The sequence below is a fragment of the Callospermophilus lateralis genome, chromosome 14 (genome assembly GCF_048772815.1).
Source record: "Callospermophilus lateralis isolate mCalLat2 chromosome 14, mCalLat2.hap1, whole genome shotgun sequence".
Lineage (NCBI taxonomy): Eukaryota > Metazoa > Chordata > Mammalia > Rodentia > Sciuridae > Callospermophilus > Callospermophilus lateralis.
In genome coordinates, this window is record NC_135318.1 from 1800397 (window position 1) to 1815345 (window position 14949).

At 48.5% G+C, this 14949-nt stretch overlaps 1 protein-coding gene across 1 annotated transcript; it reads left to right on the forward strand.

Annotated features, from left to right (window-relative positions):
* Positions 1–3558: 3558 nt before the first annotated feature.
* Positions 3559–9304, forward strand: Rps7 (ribosomal protein S7). The gene is made up of 7 exons (XM_076832672.2): positions 3559–3638; positions 3833–3916; positions 4017–4088; positions 4546–4689; positions 5707–5771; positions 8620–8770; positions 9194–9304. The coding sequence occupies exons 2-7, from the start codon at positions 3842–3844 to the stop codon at positions 9269–9271; spliced, it is 585 nt and encodes a 194-aa protein (XP_076688787.1). The 5' UTR covers positions 3559–3638; positions 3833–3841; the 3' UTR covers positions 9272–9304.
* Positions 9305–14949: the final 5645 nt, after the last annotated feature.

A 14949-nucleotide genomic window follows, 5' to 3' on the forward strand; every position in this document is an offset into this window, starting at 1 on the left:
CCCTGATATCCCTATGCACCCTTCCATCAACCACACTAACACCCATCTAATGACCAGCTGTAAGGTAGGTCTGGGCATGTGAAATCAACTAATGGGGACATCACAATGCCACAGGACAGTAAGGACTCTGTGACCACAGTAACTCTCAGTTCTAAACAAATTGGGGTTGTCCTGCAGGCAGGCAGCACCTTGAGCAAACCAGACTCCAGTGTCTCCATTTCCCCCTTATTGAAAACTTGCTCTCTTGTGGGTGCTGAGTGCCCTTTCTCCACCCCAGAAGTCAGATCTTCCTGAAGATGCTTGGCCATTCTTCCCAGGAGGGTCTATTTTCTTGATACTGCTGGAATTTCACTTGTACCTCACTGAGCAGGACTTTGTTCATTTTGCCTAGCTAATGATGGGTATATATTCTCTGTCTCCAGGTGATCCTTTTACTCTAACAGGAACTAGAAATAAAATATTGACTTGAAGGAAGTAAAATATCCTTGTCAAATCCAGTTAAATCTATCTTTAAAAATTATTAACATTAGCTGGGCACAGTGGCACGTGCCTGTAATCCCAGCAGTTTGGGAGGCTGAGGCAGGAGAATCCTGAGTTCAAAGCCAGCCACAGCAACTTAGCAAGGTCCTAAGCAACTTAGCAAGACCCTGTCTCAAAAATAAAATATAATGGGATCCTAATTGAAATAAATTATACTCCATATATGTATAATGTAAAATGCACCCTACTGTCATATATAGCTAACAAAAACAAATAAAAAATAAATAAAATATATAAAGGTTTGGAGATATGGCTCAGTAGTGAACTCCCCCTGGGTTCAATACCCAGTACCCGGCCCCCCCCTAAAAAAAGTTATTAACATTGATAGGACAAGGGAATACTGTGAATAATTCTGCACATGTAATAACTTTTTTCTTTTTGTTATAATTTAATTGTTTTATTTATTCCATAGTTTTACAGGTGCACTCTATTTGTACATAGGATTTGTTGTTACATATTTGTACATACACACAATAAAATTTGACCAGTTCCACTCCCCAGCACTTCCCCTTCCACCTTACCTACCACCCTCTCATCCCTTTCTGAGATTCACCACCACTCTTCTTTTTTCCTCTCTAGCTTCCACATGAAAGAGAACACAGGGCCTTTGATCTTCTGAGTTGGTTTATTTTGCTTAACCTAATGGTCTCAAGTTCCTCCCATTTTCCTGAAAATGCCATATTCATTTTCCCCCCAAAGCAGGGCTGTGTATTCCACACAAAGGCAGGCGGTGAGGGGGTGATGGAGAACAAGGGAGGCAGACAGGGTGGAATGTGAGCAGACTGGGGCAAGAGCAAGGCAAATGCCTAAGCACCTTGCCTTAGGTCCCCTAGAGGGGAAGGTCATGAAAAGGTGGGGTCTGTGGGCAGTATGCACGGAAACTGACAGCTTAGCCTCTCCCAAGCTGAAGGTAGGGGGTGGAGCAGGGCCCGAGGCCAGCAGGGTTGGGAGAAGCAGTGTGAAACCCCAAGCCTGGGACTAGTGGGTGCTAGAAGTTAGCCACACAAAGTTCTCGGCTCCAGCAGGTTTTTCTCAAGGGCAGGCAGGAGGGAGTTTGGAGGCCCAAAGCCAGTGGTTCCCATCTTGGTAACTTCCCCACTAAGGAAACCTTCAGGCCATGGGCGGACGCAGGAGTCTAGGAAGGGAGGCCTGGGACCTGAGAACTACCAAGTTATCACAGCAAGCTCTTAAGAGGTACCATGTCCCTGACTTGAAATACCCCAATATTCTCACTCTCACTCACCTCTGGGACCTACTGGAGGAGGGCAGGCCTCCGGAATTCCAGGAGAGGACCCACCTTCAGGGATGGGCATGACGCTGAGGATCTTGAGGTGAAGGCTAGGAACAGGTGTCCCAGGGACGTCCATGCTCAAGACTGCAGGGTAGGGGGCAGGGCGGAGTGAAGGTGATCCCATACCTGTGCAGGATCTTCAGGAAGCCAACCTTGACCAGAAAGCTGCTGTCCCCCTTCTGGGTGACCCCGGTCACTGAGTCATGTAGCTTCTCATGAAAGTGGACATGGCTCTGGGAGCCTTTGGCATCATGGCCTGCTGCAAGGTGGATACTCCAGACTCTGGGCTGACTGCCCTCGTTGGCTGCAGCTATCAAGGTGAAGCACACTGCTCCAGCTCAGCAGAGTCCCACGCTCCAAGCACACAAGCAGGAACCTTGCAGGCTCACCTCTGGGACGGGCCAGGCAGGACGACCGTGGTGGTGGCTGCAGCTGGGGATCAATGCTGAGCACGAGGAAGAGAGCCCAGTGCCCACCCTCCTGGCTTACAGCACACCCCCGCCTCCACCTCTCATTTTTCTTGAAGGCTGAATAAATCTCCATTGTGTACATAGACCACATTTTCTTTATTCATTCATTGATGGTCCTAGGCTGGCAACTGTGAGTTGTGCTGCTATAACCATGGGTATATATGTACCACTGTATAGTAATTCTTCAGGATAAAAACCAAGGGAAGTTATAAAGGAGTCATGGTGGTTCCATGCCTAGTGTTTTGAGAAACCTCCGTATTGATTTCCATAGTGGTTGTAGTAATTTACAATCTCACCAACAATGTAAAAGTGTTCCTTTTCCCCACATCCTTTCCATCACTTATGATTATTTGTATTCTTGTTGATTGCCATTCCGACTGGTGTGAGATGAAATCTCAGTGTAGTTTTGATTTCCATTTTACTAATTGCTAGAGACATTAAAACATTTTTTTTTTCATATATTTGGTGGTCATTTTTATCCTTTTGAGAAGTTTTTAGTTAATTTGCCCACTTATTGGGTTGATTTTTGGGGATAAGCTTTTATTACTAGTGATTATAACCTTGGGGAGTTTTATCAGGGAGCTACATCCCCAGGCCTTTTTAACCTTTGAAACAAGGTCTCATTTGTGAAGTCTTCCTAAATTGCTGAGGCTGACCTAGAACTTGCCATCCCCCTGTCTTCGCCTCCCAAGTCATTGGATTACAGGCATGAGCCACCTTGCCCAGCTGGTGTTAAGTATTTCGAGTTCTTTATATATTCTGGATATTAATCCTCTGTCACAAAAGCAAAGATTTTCTCCCATTCTGTGGGCTCTCGCATCACATTCCTACTTGTTTTTTTTGCTAGCACACATAAATTGGACAACTTAGATGATATGGACCAGTTCTTTAAAAAGCACCAACTACCAAATCTCACCCAATATGAAATAGATAATTTGAATAGTCCTGTAATTATTTTTAAAAATTGAAAAAAGAAACCCTCAGACTCTGATTTCACAGAATTTGTCAAAATGCTCCAAGCCGAATTAATTTCAATTTTCCACTGTCTTTTCCAGAAAACAGAACACAAAGAAGTATTTCCCAGCTGGTTTTATGATGTACGTATTAACCCGATTCCCAACCAGCGGACACCCACTACCGCATTCTAGGACCAACCAGCGAAGCCCACACACTCGAGCTCTGGACCCACTTCCGGGACGCTCTAGTTGTCCTGCTGCTTCTCCGTGGTTCTTCCGGTTTCCGCCTCTCTATTTTTGGTGTTCCCGCCTCTTTCCGCCTCCGGGATATGATGAGATCTCGCGAGAACTGGACCTCTTTCTAAGCCGGCTCTCTTCAAGGTAGGTGGTACGGGGCCTAAGCTCTGCCGCGCTTTTCGGCTGGCTTCGGGGAAAAGGCCCCATGGGGTCTGTCGGGACTGTGGGCCCTTCGCCTCGGCGGTGGGATGCAGTGGATTACCCGGCCCGCGCCCGCCGATGGCCCTGGCAGGCCGGGCGGGCGGCGGCCGACCCGTTGACCGCGCGTGCTCCCCCAGGATCGCGCCATGTTCAGCTCGAGCGCCAAGATCGTGAAGCCCAATGGCGAGAAGCCGGACGAGTTCGAGTCGGGCATCTCGCAGGTGAGTGGCCGCGCGGGCGGGACCGGCGGGCGGGCGGGCGGGACCGGCGGGCGGGCGGGCGGGCGCGCGGGGCGGGCGCCCACGCTGTGTCTGCCCGCAGGCGTTGCTGGAGCTGGAGATGAACTCGGACCTCAAGGCCCAGCTGCGGGAGCTGAACATCACGGCGGCCAAGGTGAGCGGGGCCGGGCGGGCGGCCGGTGTTGGAGTCAGAGCCGGTGCCGCCTGGTCTCGGGTAGAGGAGACGGGCCTGCGTGCAGGGTGGTCATTAGGCTCGCGAGCTGAGAGCTGGGCGTGCCAGGTGTGCCCGGCGTGGGGAGGCCGGGCCGAGGTAGGTGCTGGGGAAGGTTCGCCTGACTCCGCTCTGGAGGGGCTCTGTCTGGTGATGACCTCTTGCTGGCATCACATGGCAAAGGACAGGGCGGGCCCTCACAGAGCCACCTGCAGTGGGCTTGAAGGCCCCGCGGGCGAGCCGTGTTCACGGTGGGCTGAGGTCGCAACTCATGGACCTGCGCACACACTCAAGCCAGGTCCAAACATAGCAAAGTGATGTTTAGAAGGGAAAAAGGGGTCTCTCAGTGAGACATCTGGTCTGGGACGGCTTGTTGACCTTTTTTTTTTTTTTTTTAAAGGAAATTGAAGTTGGTGGTGGTCGGAAAGCTATCATCATATTTGTGCCAGTTCCTCAGCTGAAATCTTTTCAGAAAATCCAAGTCCGGCTTGTGCGTGAATTGGAGAAGAAGTTCAGTGGGAAGCATGTGGTTTTTATTGCTCAGGTATCTGTTACTGTTAAAGGTTCTTTTTCCTGAATTTGACCAACCACTTTGGTTTAAGCTGTGTTGGTAATCACAGTGCAGACAACAACCCTGTTAAGAGTACAAGCACGCTGGGTAGGGTGCCGGGGAAGTTGTGGTCATGTTAAGTGCTTGAATACGTTCTCTTGAGTCAGAACAGTGAGAGGTTTGTTCAGTTACTGAAGGGCTTTCCATGTACAGTGCCATTAGTGTCTAGTGGGCTGCTGACAGGGCAACCAGACCAATGGAGGGCCTGTGAGGTGCTGATCCTCTGCTGGATCTGACATGGGCTCTGAGATTGAATGATGCCACTGGATACCTTGTAGAGAAGGAAGCGTTTCAACTTCACATCTGGCTTTGGTGCAAACTAGTCTGTGGGGAATAAAGGGCCAGGACTGATTGGGAATATAAGAAGTAGTACTTTGGGACTGGGGTTGGGGCTCAGTGGCAGAGTACTTGCCTCACATGTGTGAACAAGTACTCTGCCACTGAGTATTTATATGTGGTCAGCACCACATATAAATAATAAAATTAAGGTCTATCAACAACTAAAAAATATTATAAAAAGTAGTAGTAGTACTCTGGGTCTATCAACAGTCTTCTGATGCCTGTGTTGCGTAGTGGGCTTTGTTGAATATGGGAAGATGTCAGAAATGTGGGAGTTTTACTTAGGTAAAATAAGCTGTGGATTCTGAATTATTGAAAATTCTGGAAGTAATTTTATAGAAAGGGGTTCAGTTGTTTAGTCTAGGTTTTTCCTGAACTTTTGACTTTTTTTCTTTTAAAACCAACAGTTAGGTCAGGGTGTTGGCTCAGTGGTAGAGCACTTGCCTAGCATGCATGAGGCACTGGGTTAGATCCCCCGGCACCACATGAAAAAAGAAAAACAAAGGCATTGTGTCCATCTACAACTAAAAAAATATTAAAAAAGCCCAACAATTATTAGCTTTCTGTCAACTTATGGTTCTTTTTTTTTTCCATATAATTTTTACCTTACAGAGGAGAATTCTGCCTAAACCAACTCGAAAAAGCCGCACGAAAAACAAGCAGAAGCGTCCCAGAAGGTGAGTTTTTCGGCTGTGACTGAATTGTGCTGCACTCCTGTCTGGCGTGTGGTTTGTACAAGGTATGATGTATATTGCAGCAAGTTATCCATTAAGAATCTTGACCGAGTGACATTGGTTTCCTCTGTAGAATTGATTCCAGACCCTCCGTTCTTAGGCGTGAGGAAAGCATGCTAGGTACAGTGGAGGTGACATAGTTGGGTATGGAGGTAGAAGTGAGGTGCCCTTCTGATGCTTCAGCTTATTTGGCATAGACTTAATAGTTGACTTCCTGAACTAGGCCTTGTGTTTTTAGTGTCTCTAGTAGTTGGTTTCTCAAATTTTGGATTCCAGGATCCCTGCAGACTCTTCCCTAGGGACCAGTTTGAGAAAAAACTATTCTGGCTATTTCTCTAACTGCCAGAAGTGGCGCACTTAGGAATGTATCATAGTATTGTTTTCCCTGGTTCATGGTTGAGAAAATGGACCCAAGCCTAGGAGAGTTTGCTCAGTTAACTAAAAGTGCTGACAAGTTTTAAAACTCAAGTTGTTCTATGAATACCTAGAAAATAGAGATGGGAACTTTAGTATTGTGGGTGTAAGAGAGGGGCCTGAGGATGGGGAAAGGAGGTGTCTGATTTTCTAGAACTTTGAATTTGTTTCACGGGCAGTGGGAGTGGCATAAGAATTGAGGATTTTTTGGGCATGGTGCCTTGGTGCACACCTGTAATCTCGGGAGGCAGATACAGATAGGAAGATCACAGGCCCGAGACTAGCTTCTTTTTTTTTTTTTTCTTTTAACCCACTTCTTTTTTAAAATCTTGACACTTAGAAGGTAGAAGGGGTTTGGAATCCCAGTTCTGAAAACCTGTGAGGAATTAATTGAGCATAGGAACACAGCTAAGGGACTATCTCCCGGATCTGCAGCCTTGATTGATGCTGTGTCCTCACAAACCTGCGATTTCCAGATGTTCTCAGCCAGGACTTGGCTCTTCCTAAGTTATTCACTAAGAATCTTGACAGAGTGATATTGGTTTCCTCTGTGGAATTCATTCTAGATGTAGAGGTCAGGTTGATTCACATAGGCATTTATACAGTGTAATAGAGCAGTGATGTAAAAGATGAGTCTGTCCATTTTTTCAGCAAAGGATAGAATGAAAGGGAAATCCTCAGTTCTTAGCTGGTGAGGAAAGCGAGCTAGGTACAGTGGAGGTGGACATAGTTGGGGATGGAGGCAGAAGTGAGATGGACTTCTGATCTTTATTCTCCCGCTCCCTGAGATACATTTAGCAGGTTGTGGTGATTATGCCACTTTTCCAGTCTGGTTACCTGCTTTCAGATTGATTTTGCTTTTCAGTAGCCCCTCCCCTCATATTTTTGGCTATTTAAGGGTTCTTTCCCTCTGAACAACTTCAGTCCCATGGTTTGTGATTACTAAAGTTGCATTGCCATTGTTTCCCCTTTTAAATGATTTTTAAAAACAGAATTTGAGAGATGACTCTTAAGAATAGCTGTTTCTGGTTTAGTTTACATTTTTTTTTAGAGAAATTTTTAATATTTATTTTTCAGTTTTTGGTGGACACAACATCTTTATTTTTATTTTATGTGGTGTTCAGGATCGAACCCAGCACCCCGCACATGCGCGTTACTGCTTGAGCCACATCCCCAGCCCTTAGTTTACATTTTAAAGGAAGTAATTGACTAATTTCACAGTGGTGTGTTTTCCAAGTATTATAAGAATGTTTCACTAATGAGTAGTAATGGCTTTGTGAAAGTTGATGAAGACTTTGGAACGTGGATCCTGAGATCCACTAGAAAGCAGTTCCTGTGTGTGTGGGTACTGCCAGATAGGAAATATAAATGAGCACGATGCAGTGTCTGTTACCCACCCTGTGGTGACTGAGATCTAAACAAGTAGCCACAATATCAGTCTGCTTTAAATGTCAAAAATAAGAACTGTCTCTTGACTCAATCCTGGCATCTTGTGATACATAGTAGGTACCCAAAAGTTGGGAATTACAGATGGTCCCTGGCTTGTTTTGACTGTAAAGTCATGCAAAAGCGATAGAAACTGTACTTGGAATTCTGAATTTGGCTCTTTTCCCAGACTAGTGATATGTGATACAGTCCTCATGATGTGGGGCAGTGGCGGTGAGCCCACAGCTCCTGGTCAGCCTCATGATCTCAAGAGGGAACAACTGGCAATCCACAGTGGACTCTTGTTAAGCTAGGGCGCTCAGCAGTTCAGGTGTATTAAATATGTTTTTGACTTTCTGTGTTTCCTGCTGATGATGGGTTTACCAGGTATAATCACATTGTGAATCAAGGACTGTGCAGTTGAACCTTTTTGATTGGTAGGTGAGGCAGCAGCTGGGCAGCTGGTGAGCTTGGTGGTGCTGCTCCAGTAAGGAACAGGTGTCTGTGTCATTTACATAATGGGGATGGATGGATGGAAAATGAGGGTCCACCTGGCTGGGGCCGCCATCCCAGAACTATGAGAACCGCACCTTTTGGGATGGAATAGTACAGGAGTTTTGGTGACATCTTAAGAGGCCATGGAGAGCTCTTAAAGGACCTTTAGAGGGTAAATTATGTGATCATATTGGTATTTTTGAAAGATTGCTTTGGACAAGGATCCACAAAGTAGTAAAGAGGTTATTTTAAAAACCGTGTGAAAATAGAGATAAGTCCTCACAATGGCTTGGTGCACATGTAGTTTACCAGGGTGTCACATTTAAAATAGAAGAGACAGAACTGTTAACTCTTTTCCATCAAAGGTTGGATTTCAGGAGTTTTGTTTTGACTGACAGGTGTCCTCCGGGGCTTACAGACATTGTTAGATTGCTTAATTTTCTGCTTATTTTTTAAGCCGTACTCTGACAGCTGTGCATGATGCGATCCTTGAGGACTTGGTCTTCCCGAGTGAAATTGTGGGCAAGAGGATTCGTGTGAAGCTGGATGGCAGCCGGCTTATAAAAGTTCACTTGGACAAAGCACAGCAGAACAACGTGGAACACAAGGTGGGTGGTTAATACTGGTGGAGGGGCCTGACTGCTGGGAGGAGGGTGCACCCCAGGGCCGCCTGTCTGGCTCAGGGCTGGCTGTTCCTTTGCCACCTCGACCCAAGTCCTTGGACTCTATGTGCCAGGTTCTCAATTGGGGATGTTTTAGAAATTGGACACTTGACTTTCTCTACCTTTTTGTTAGGAAGAATGGAAGTGACCCGGGATTGGCTTTGAGGAAGGCTTGTGTTTTCACACATGGGGGTGGGTGGTGGGGGACACCCGCTGACCCCCTGACTTCATCCATGTGCTGCAGAGGAGGAACGGCACTGTGTCAGGATGCAGAGTCTGTCCAGGGAGGCACAGACGTCAGGTTTTGGAGTCTGTGTGTGCATTTATTTAAGTTTGTGATTAATTTGTGATTTTTTTTTTTCCTTGTAGGTTGAAACCTTTTCTGGTGTCTATAAGAAGCTCACAGGCAAGGATGTTAATTTTGAATTCCCAGAGTTTCAGTTGTAAACAAAATGACTAAATAAACTGTCATTTACAGTATCCTGTTTTCGGGTATTCTGTATTCAAGATGGCGTAGATACGGGCTTCTGTTTTAGTGGCTTCCTGTGAAGACTGGAGAATTTGCACAGAGGGACCTACCTGTATGTCAGGATTTTCAACAATGCTGCTACTATCACTAGTAACACAGAGGGGTTAAAACAAAGCAAAAATATCTCCATGAAAAGAACTTTTAAACATACGTGAGAACATAATTGCCTTTTGAAACTAGTATAAGGATTAAGTGTATTTTAAGATGGCCTTTGGGAGATGATTCTGTTTTTAAGTTAGATTATCCTATAAGATTCCAAAAACTTGGAAATGGCAAGAACAAAGATTACCAGAATACCAGGATAAGTGCAAAATTTTGGTTGGTCTGTAACAACAGCTGCACAATTGCAGGATGGGAAGCACAGCCAAAGATGTGCTGCTTCTGTTTGCATCTTTGTCTTGCAAAGTGGTAGTGGAGACTTTCTGTCACTCACAAAGGTGATGGTCATGTGACCACTTCTGGCAGGTGCCCCTCAGCTTCCCTCTGTACTTTGTTTTGTCACTGAGGGTTGAGCCCAGGCGCCCTCCACCACTAAGCCACAGGTCCCTGACCTTTTCATTTCATGTTTTCAGTCTTGATAAGGACCTTGCTAAGTTGCTGAGGCTGGTCTTGGAACTTTTGAACTCCTGCCTCAGCCCCCAATTCTAGCTCACAGCCCTCTTATTAAAGTGAATTCTAAACTCATATTCTTCAAAGTCTTTCAGATTTGATAATTATTAAAATCAAGAAAGTATAAGCCTAGAGCGGGGTTTACAGTTGCTGTAAAGTATTGAGGCAAGCTTTTCAAAATGAAGTCGTCTCACTGCTTCAGCTACAGTTAGTGCTTTGCTGAGCAGAAAGGTTTAGGGACCGTTTCCAGTTTTATCCCAGAGTCTCATTATAGCTGGGGTAGTAGCCCAGTGGTAGCATGCGAGGCTCTGAATTCAATCCCCAGCACCGCAAAACAGTGGAAATGTCTGAAATTTTACAAGTTGAAGGAAATCTAGTAGAAGCTTATGTTTGACCACCATTCAAAAAGTGACAGTGCAAAAAACAAATGCCAAATGTTTTCTCTGATATAAGGAGGCTGACTCAGTGGGGTAGGGAGGGGGAGCATGGGACGAATAGATGAAATCTAGATAGGTAAGAGGGAAGGGAGAGGCAGGGGATTAGCAAGGATGGTGGAATGTGATGAGCATCATTATCCAAAGTACATGTATGAAGACACGAATTGGGTGTCAACCTGATTTATATACAAACAGACATGAAAAATTGTGGTTATATGTGTAATAAGAATTGTAATGCCAAAAAAAAAAAAGTACAAGTAATACATGCTCGATGTTAAAACTACAAACAACAACAAAAAAGACAATGACATTTTCCACGGAGGCTGTGGAGCTGGAGGAGGTAGGTGTATGTGCTCTGGTGGGCTCCCTTTTGGTCCTGCAGTGCCTGCTGTGTTACTGGCTGCGTGTTGAGATGGGGATCTAGCACGCTGAACAGTCGCCACCGCAACTTTCATTAGAAAACACACCACCAAGAAGTCTGTGAGCCACATGGGACATTTTGGGAAGATAAGCAATGGCATTTGTGAATTTCTAATGTATGCCTTAGGAAGCTTATTTTTCTTTTTGGCTTCAGATCTGTTTCCTTGACTAACCTCATTTCTGGAGGCTCCTGCAAGCCTCAGAGATGACCTGGGAGGGTGAGAGGCCTGAGGACCCCCCCCCTCCACCCCCCACCCCCCCCCCCGCTGAGGGAGCCCTGGTATAAGTTCAGGTCCACAGTTGCCCTGTGAGTGAGGAAGCTATGCTGGGCAGTTCACCATGTCCCTTTGTGTTGTGGGTGTGCTCGCTCGGCTGTGGAGTTGGCCACGGACCAGAGGGTTAAGGGTTAAGCGGCGTTTCTTCAAGACAGGTCCACCAGCAAGCACCCTTCCCTCCTGTCGGGTGGGTGTGTTGTCTTGCAGCAGGTGCGTGCAGGCTAGTGTGGCAGCTCAGGGCACACAGGCAAGGGGGGCAGGCACTGAGCAGTTCCAGCTGCAGCCACTGATCTGTGCTCCCTTGAATGCTGACAGCCATCTATGAGGCAGGTGTGGTTCTCAAAGTGTGGTCCTGGTTCTTGTGAACTTGATAGAGAAGAAAATGCTTGGATCCCACTACTTACGGCATGGTACCCCACAATCTGTCCTAACAAGTCTCTGGGTGATTCTGTCACTGGCTGCAGTTTGAGAAGCTTTGATGATGCCCTGACTTCCACGTGGTCAGTGGACACTGGCTTCCACACGGTCACTGGCTTCCAAGTGGTCAGCAAAGCAATCTGATTTTAAGTCAGTTAGGCTCCCTAGGAATCTGATGGTGTCCTCTAAGGCAGGGTGGCCACCCCCTCCAGGCAATCCATGACAAGCAGTGTGATCCAGATTCCGGCGTTGGATAGAAGCTTGGACAGAGAGTGCCGTAACCTGCCTCAGACGCAGAGTTTTAGCTGGCTCTCATCCATTTGCTAACATTGGAGTCTTCAGTGCCTTCTCGTCACTTCCCAAGAACAAAGGTCTGAAACGTGTTGGCAGCGATGCGTGTGCCCTGGGACCTGCTGGCTGCTGGGCATTGGCAGTGTGGGCTGGGAGGGAGAGGGGTGCTTAGGACAGGACCAGATGAGCAAGTCCTGCATGAGGAGGCCTTGCTGCCTTGCACTTCAGGGAACTCTGGAGAAACTCTGGATGAGGACCCGAGGTGGCCGCGGTTAATGTCCTTAGGGACAAAGTGCCCCAGAGATATGGGAGCACGTCTGGCGTGACCCTCTGTGAAAGTTCCCATCCAGAGACAAAGTGGTTTTCATGTGACTTATGCTCTCTGACCCCTTGGTTATCTGTGAGAAATGTAAATACTGGATGTGACCAATCTTCTCCTGGCCCCTGAAGCGGAACAGTCTGTGGGGTCAGAGCTCATGTGCAAAAGAGTGCTTCCTGTGGCATGATGCTCTCCAGAGGCCGAGTGGAGTGGACAGGACATGGAAGTGGCGGGTGCCCCTTGGTGACTTCCTGGTACTAGTGTGCATATAGTGTGAACATGGTTTATCATCTGAAGTGGTCTGATTTACAACCCATGCAAAATAGGCAAATGGAATCACCACTTTTATTTTTGTAACAGGGTATTTCTCAGGTTGATGGCATGTTTTGAAAGCCCTTTACCTTGCAGGACAATGTGAACAGTCAGCTCTACAGCAGCTGTACGGGAGGGGTCCAGGAAGGAGGGACACGGAGGCTGGCTCGGCAGCAGTGGCCTGCCCATTTCTGCTAACTGGTCTTGGGCAAGGTCTCTGATTCCTGACCTCTAACATGGGGCTGGTGATGAGACTTGGTTCAGTGGTTGCAAGTGGTCTTAACCAGCACCTGGCGGCGGAGCCTGGCAGGTCCTGCTGTCCTCACCATTGGTGTTCTGAGGGAGCAGAGGGGATGCTGCCTGGTGTTGAGGTGTGAATGTGTCCAGTCCTTGGGTCATTGCACACTGTGGCCCTGAGACGTCCACAAGACTTCGTTCCTGCATTCACTGCTTTTAAATGCAACTTAAGTGGCAATTTGGGTCTCACTGCCGGCCAGGTCTCCATGGCAGGGGTGAGTGCCTCCTGAGTTTTGCAGTGAAGTCCCACGTGGGAAACAGGACAGGAGAGGCTGAACTGCAATCACTTCTGGCTGATGTGCTGCCAGGTGCTGGTTTCCACTCTTTCTTCTTCACACTTAGGAACTTTTCCAGAGTGACTCATTAACAGCCACAAAGCAAAAAGAGGCTGGGCGCCGGGGCCACGCTCACAATCCCTGCAGCTCGGGAGGTTGAGGCAGGGGGATGCGAGTTCCAGACCAATCCAGGCAACTTAGCAAGGTCCTGTCTCAAAATAAAAAGGGCAGGGAATGTGGCTCAGTGGTAAAGCACCCTGGATTCAGTCCCAAGCACCACAAAACAAAAACAAAACAAACCAATAACAAAGAAAAAAGAAAACACAAAAGAATTCCACAAGAGGCAGGAGGGTGTTGGAGTCTGGGGCCATCTCCAGGCCCCGTGGTGCCGGCATTCCCACACTCAGGCACCATCCTGCAGCAGCTGATGGTCTCAGACAGGAAGCTTTTGCAGATAAGGCTGCAGCCATCCAGCTGGACTGCTGGGCCGTCCGGCAGCCAGGCAGGGTCCCCTCCGAGTGTTGGACGGGGGCCCGGCCCTTGTAAAGAGCAGCCGTGAGGCTTTGCGGCACAGTGTCCTCGCAGGCCTGCAGTGCTCAGGACAGCCCCCTGGCCGAGCGCACCCAGGTAGGAGACACTGCCGACCGCTGGGGGCACTTGGGCACTGAGACACGGATGCGGGGGCAAGGTTCCATCTGGGGCTGGAGGTGGAGTTGGGCTGCGAGGAAGGTGGGATCTGGATTCAGGCAGAGACTGGGTTCAGTCATTCCTGGTGGGAACTTCAGGAGACTTTGATGACAGGAGTCAAGTCCTGGGGGTCACCAGATGGGGTCACTAGTTATGTAAAACTCAACCTGCAGCAGGGGAGCCTGGTGCCTTCTCTTTCCAAACCACCGGGTCGTAACTGGCCACAGACCTCATCTGCCATCGTGAGCAGCGTTGAGGGCAGTGGCCCTCCCTGGGGACCTGCTGTCTGCCTCACCCTCGGCAGTAAGGCAGAGCTGGGACTGGAGGAGGCCACCATCAGGGAGGCACAGTCCTTCCCAGTGGGTCAGCTCCTACTAGCAGGAGTCCTCTTGTCTCTGGAATCTGGAAAAGAGCTCCAGAGGGTGGCCCTGCTGCCTGACACCAGCCCTGAGGAACCGGGGTCTTGCTGGAGCCGCGGAGATGGGGCACCTCCACGTCCAAACAGCAATGCTTGAAGCCACTGCATGTGATAGGGGACCGTCTGGTGCTGGGCTGAGCAGCGTCCCGGACCTTGCAGCTGTTCATTTATCTCTGATTTTGAGAAGGGACCAGGCCCATAATCTGCTTAAATCCAGGGAGACAAGAGGGAAGGGGCCTCTTCCTGCAGCGGTCGTGGTGAGGAGTTAAGAACCGTGTCCTGGCTGGAAATCGCTGTAAACCCCGGGGAGGGCACTGCAGGAAGCCAGAGTGGGCAGCTCAGTCTGCTGGTCGAACCAGCCCCCTCGTGCTTCAGGTGTGGCTCCTGGTGGGCATTTGCAGTGTCTGGGTCGCGCTGGGTCCTGCTGGAGGTATTTAGCGAGTGTGTTGGCAGCTTGAGTCACGCTTTCCCCTTCCTTCTTCTGTCCCTGTGTGAAGTGCACGTCTCATGCCCTCTCCCTGCAGATCTCATGGATGGCGCCTCAGAGACCTGGGCCTGGCTGGGAGATAAGGATGTTGTTCTTAAAGAGATCTTGTGCCTGCTGCAGCTTTCAGTTCATAAACCAAATTCCTCTTAGGAGCAGCAGTGCAGCCAGAGCGCTGGGACGGGGGGCTCCTGGGGGGTGGGGCCTGACCCTGTGCCTACCTGCCCTGGTTCATAGCTGGAGCCAGAGTCTGAGGGCGACTGGAGGACAGGACTGTGCCTCTTCCTGTCCCCAGGGAAAGGCCCGCTGGAAAGCAGGCCCCAAGCACATGCGTGGGCAGGGGGCTGCTGAGGGG

What these genes read in the sequence shown, in the direction of transcription:
- Rps7 (XM_076832672.2), top strand. Translation starts at nt 3,842, where the DNA reads ATGTTCAGCTCGAGCGCCAAGATCGTGAAGCCCAATGGCGAGAAGCCG. An exon ending in TGAACATCACGGCGGCCAAG is followed by an intron (nt 4,089 to 4,545) that starts GTGAGCGGGGCC and finishes TTTTTTTTAAAG; the next exon opens with GAAATTGAAGTTGGTGGTGG. An exon ending in AAGCAGAAGCGTCCCAGAAG is followed by an intron (nt 5,772 to 8,619) that starts GTGAGTTTTTCG and finishes TTATTTTTTAAG; the next exon opens with CCGTACTCTGACAGCTGTGC.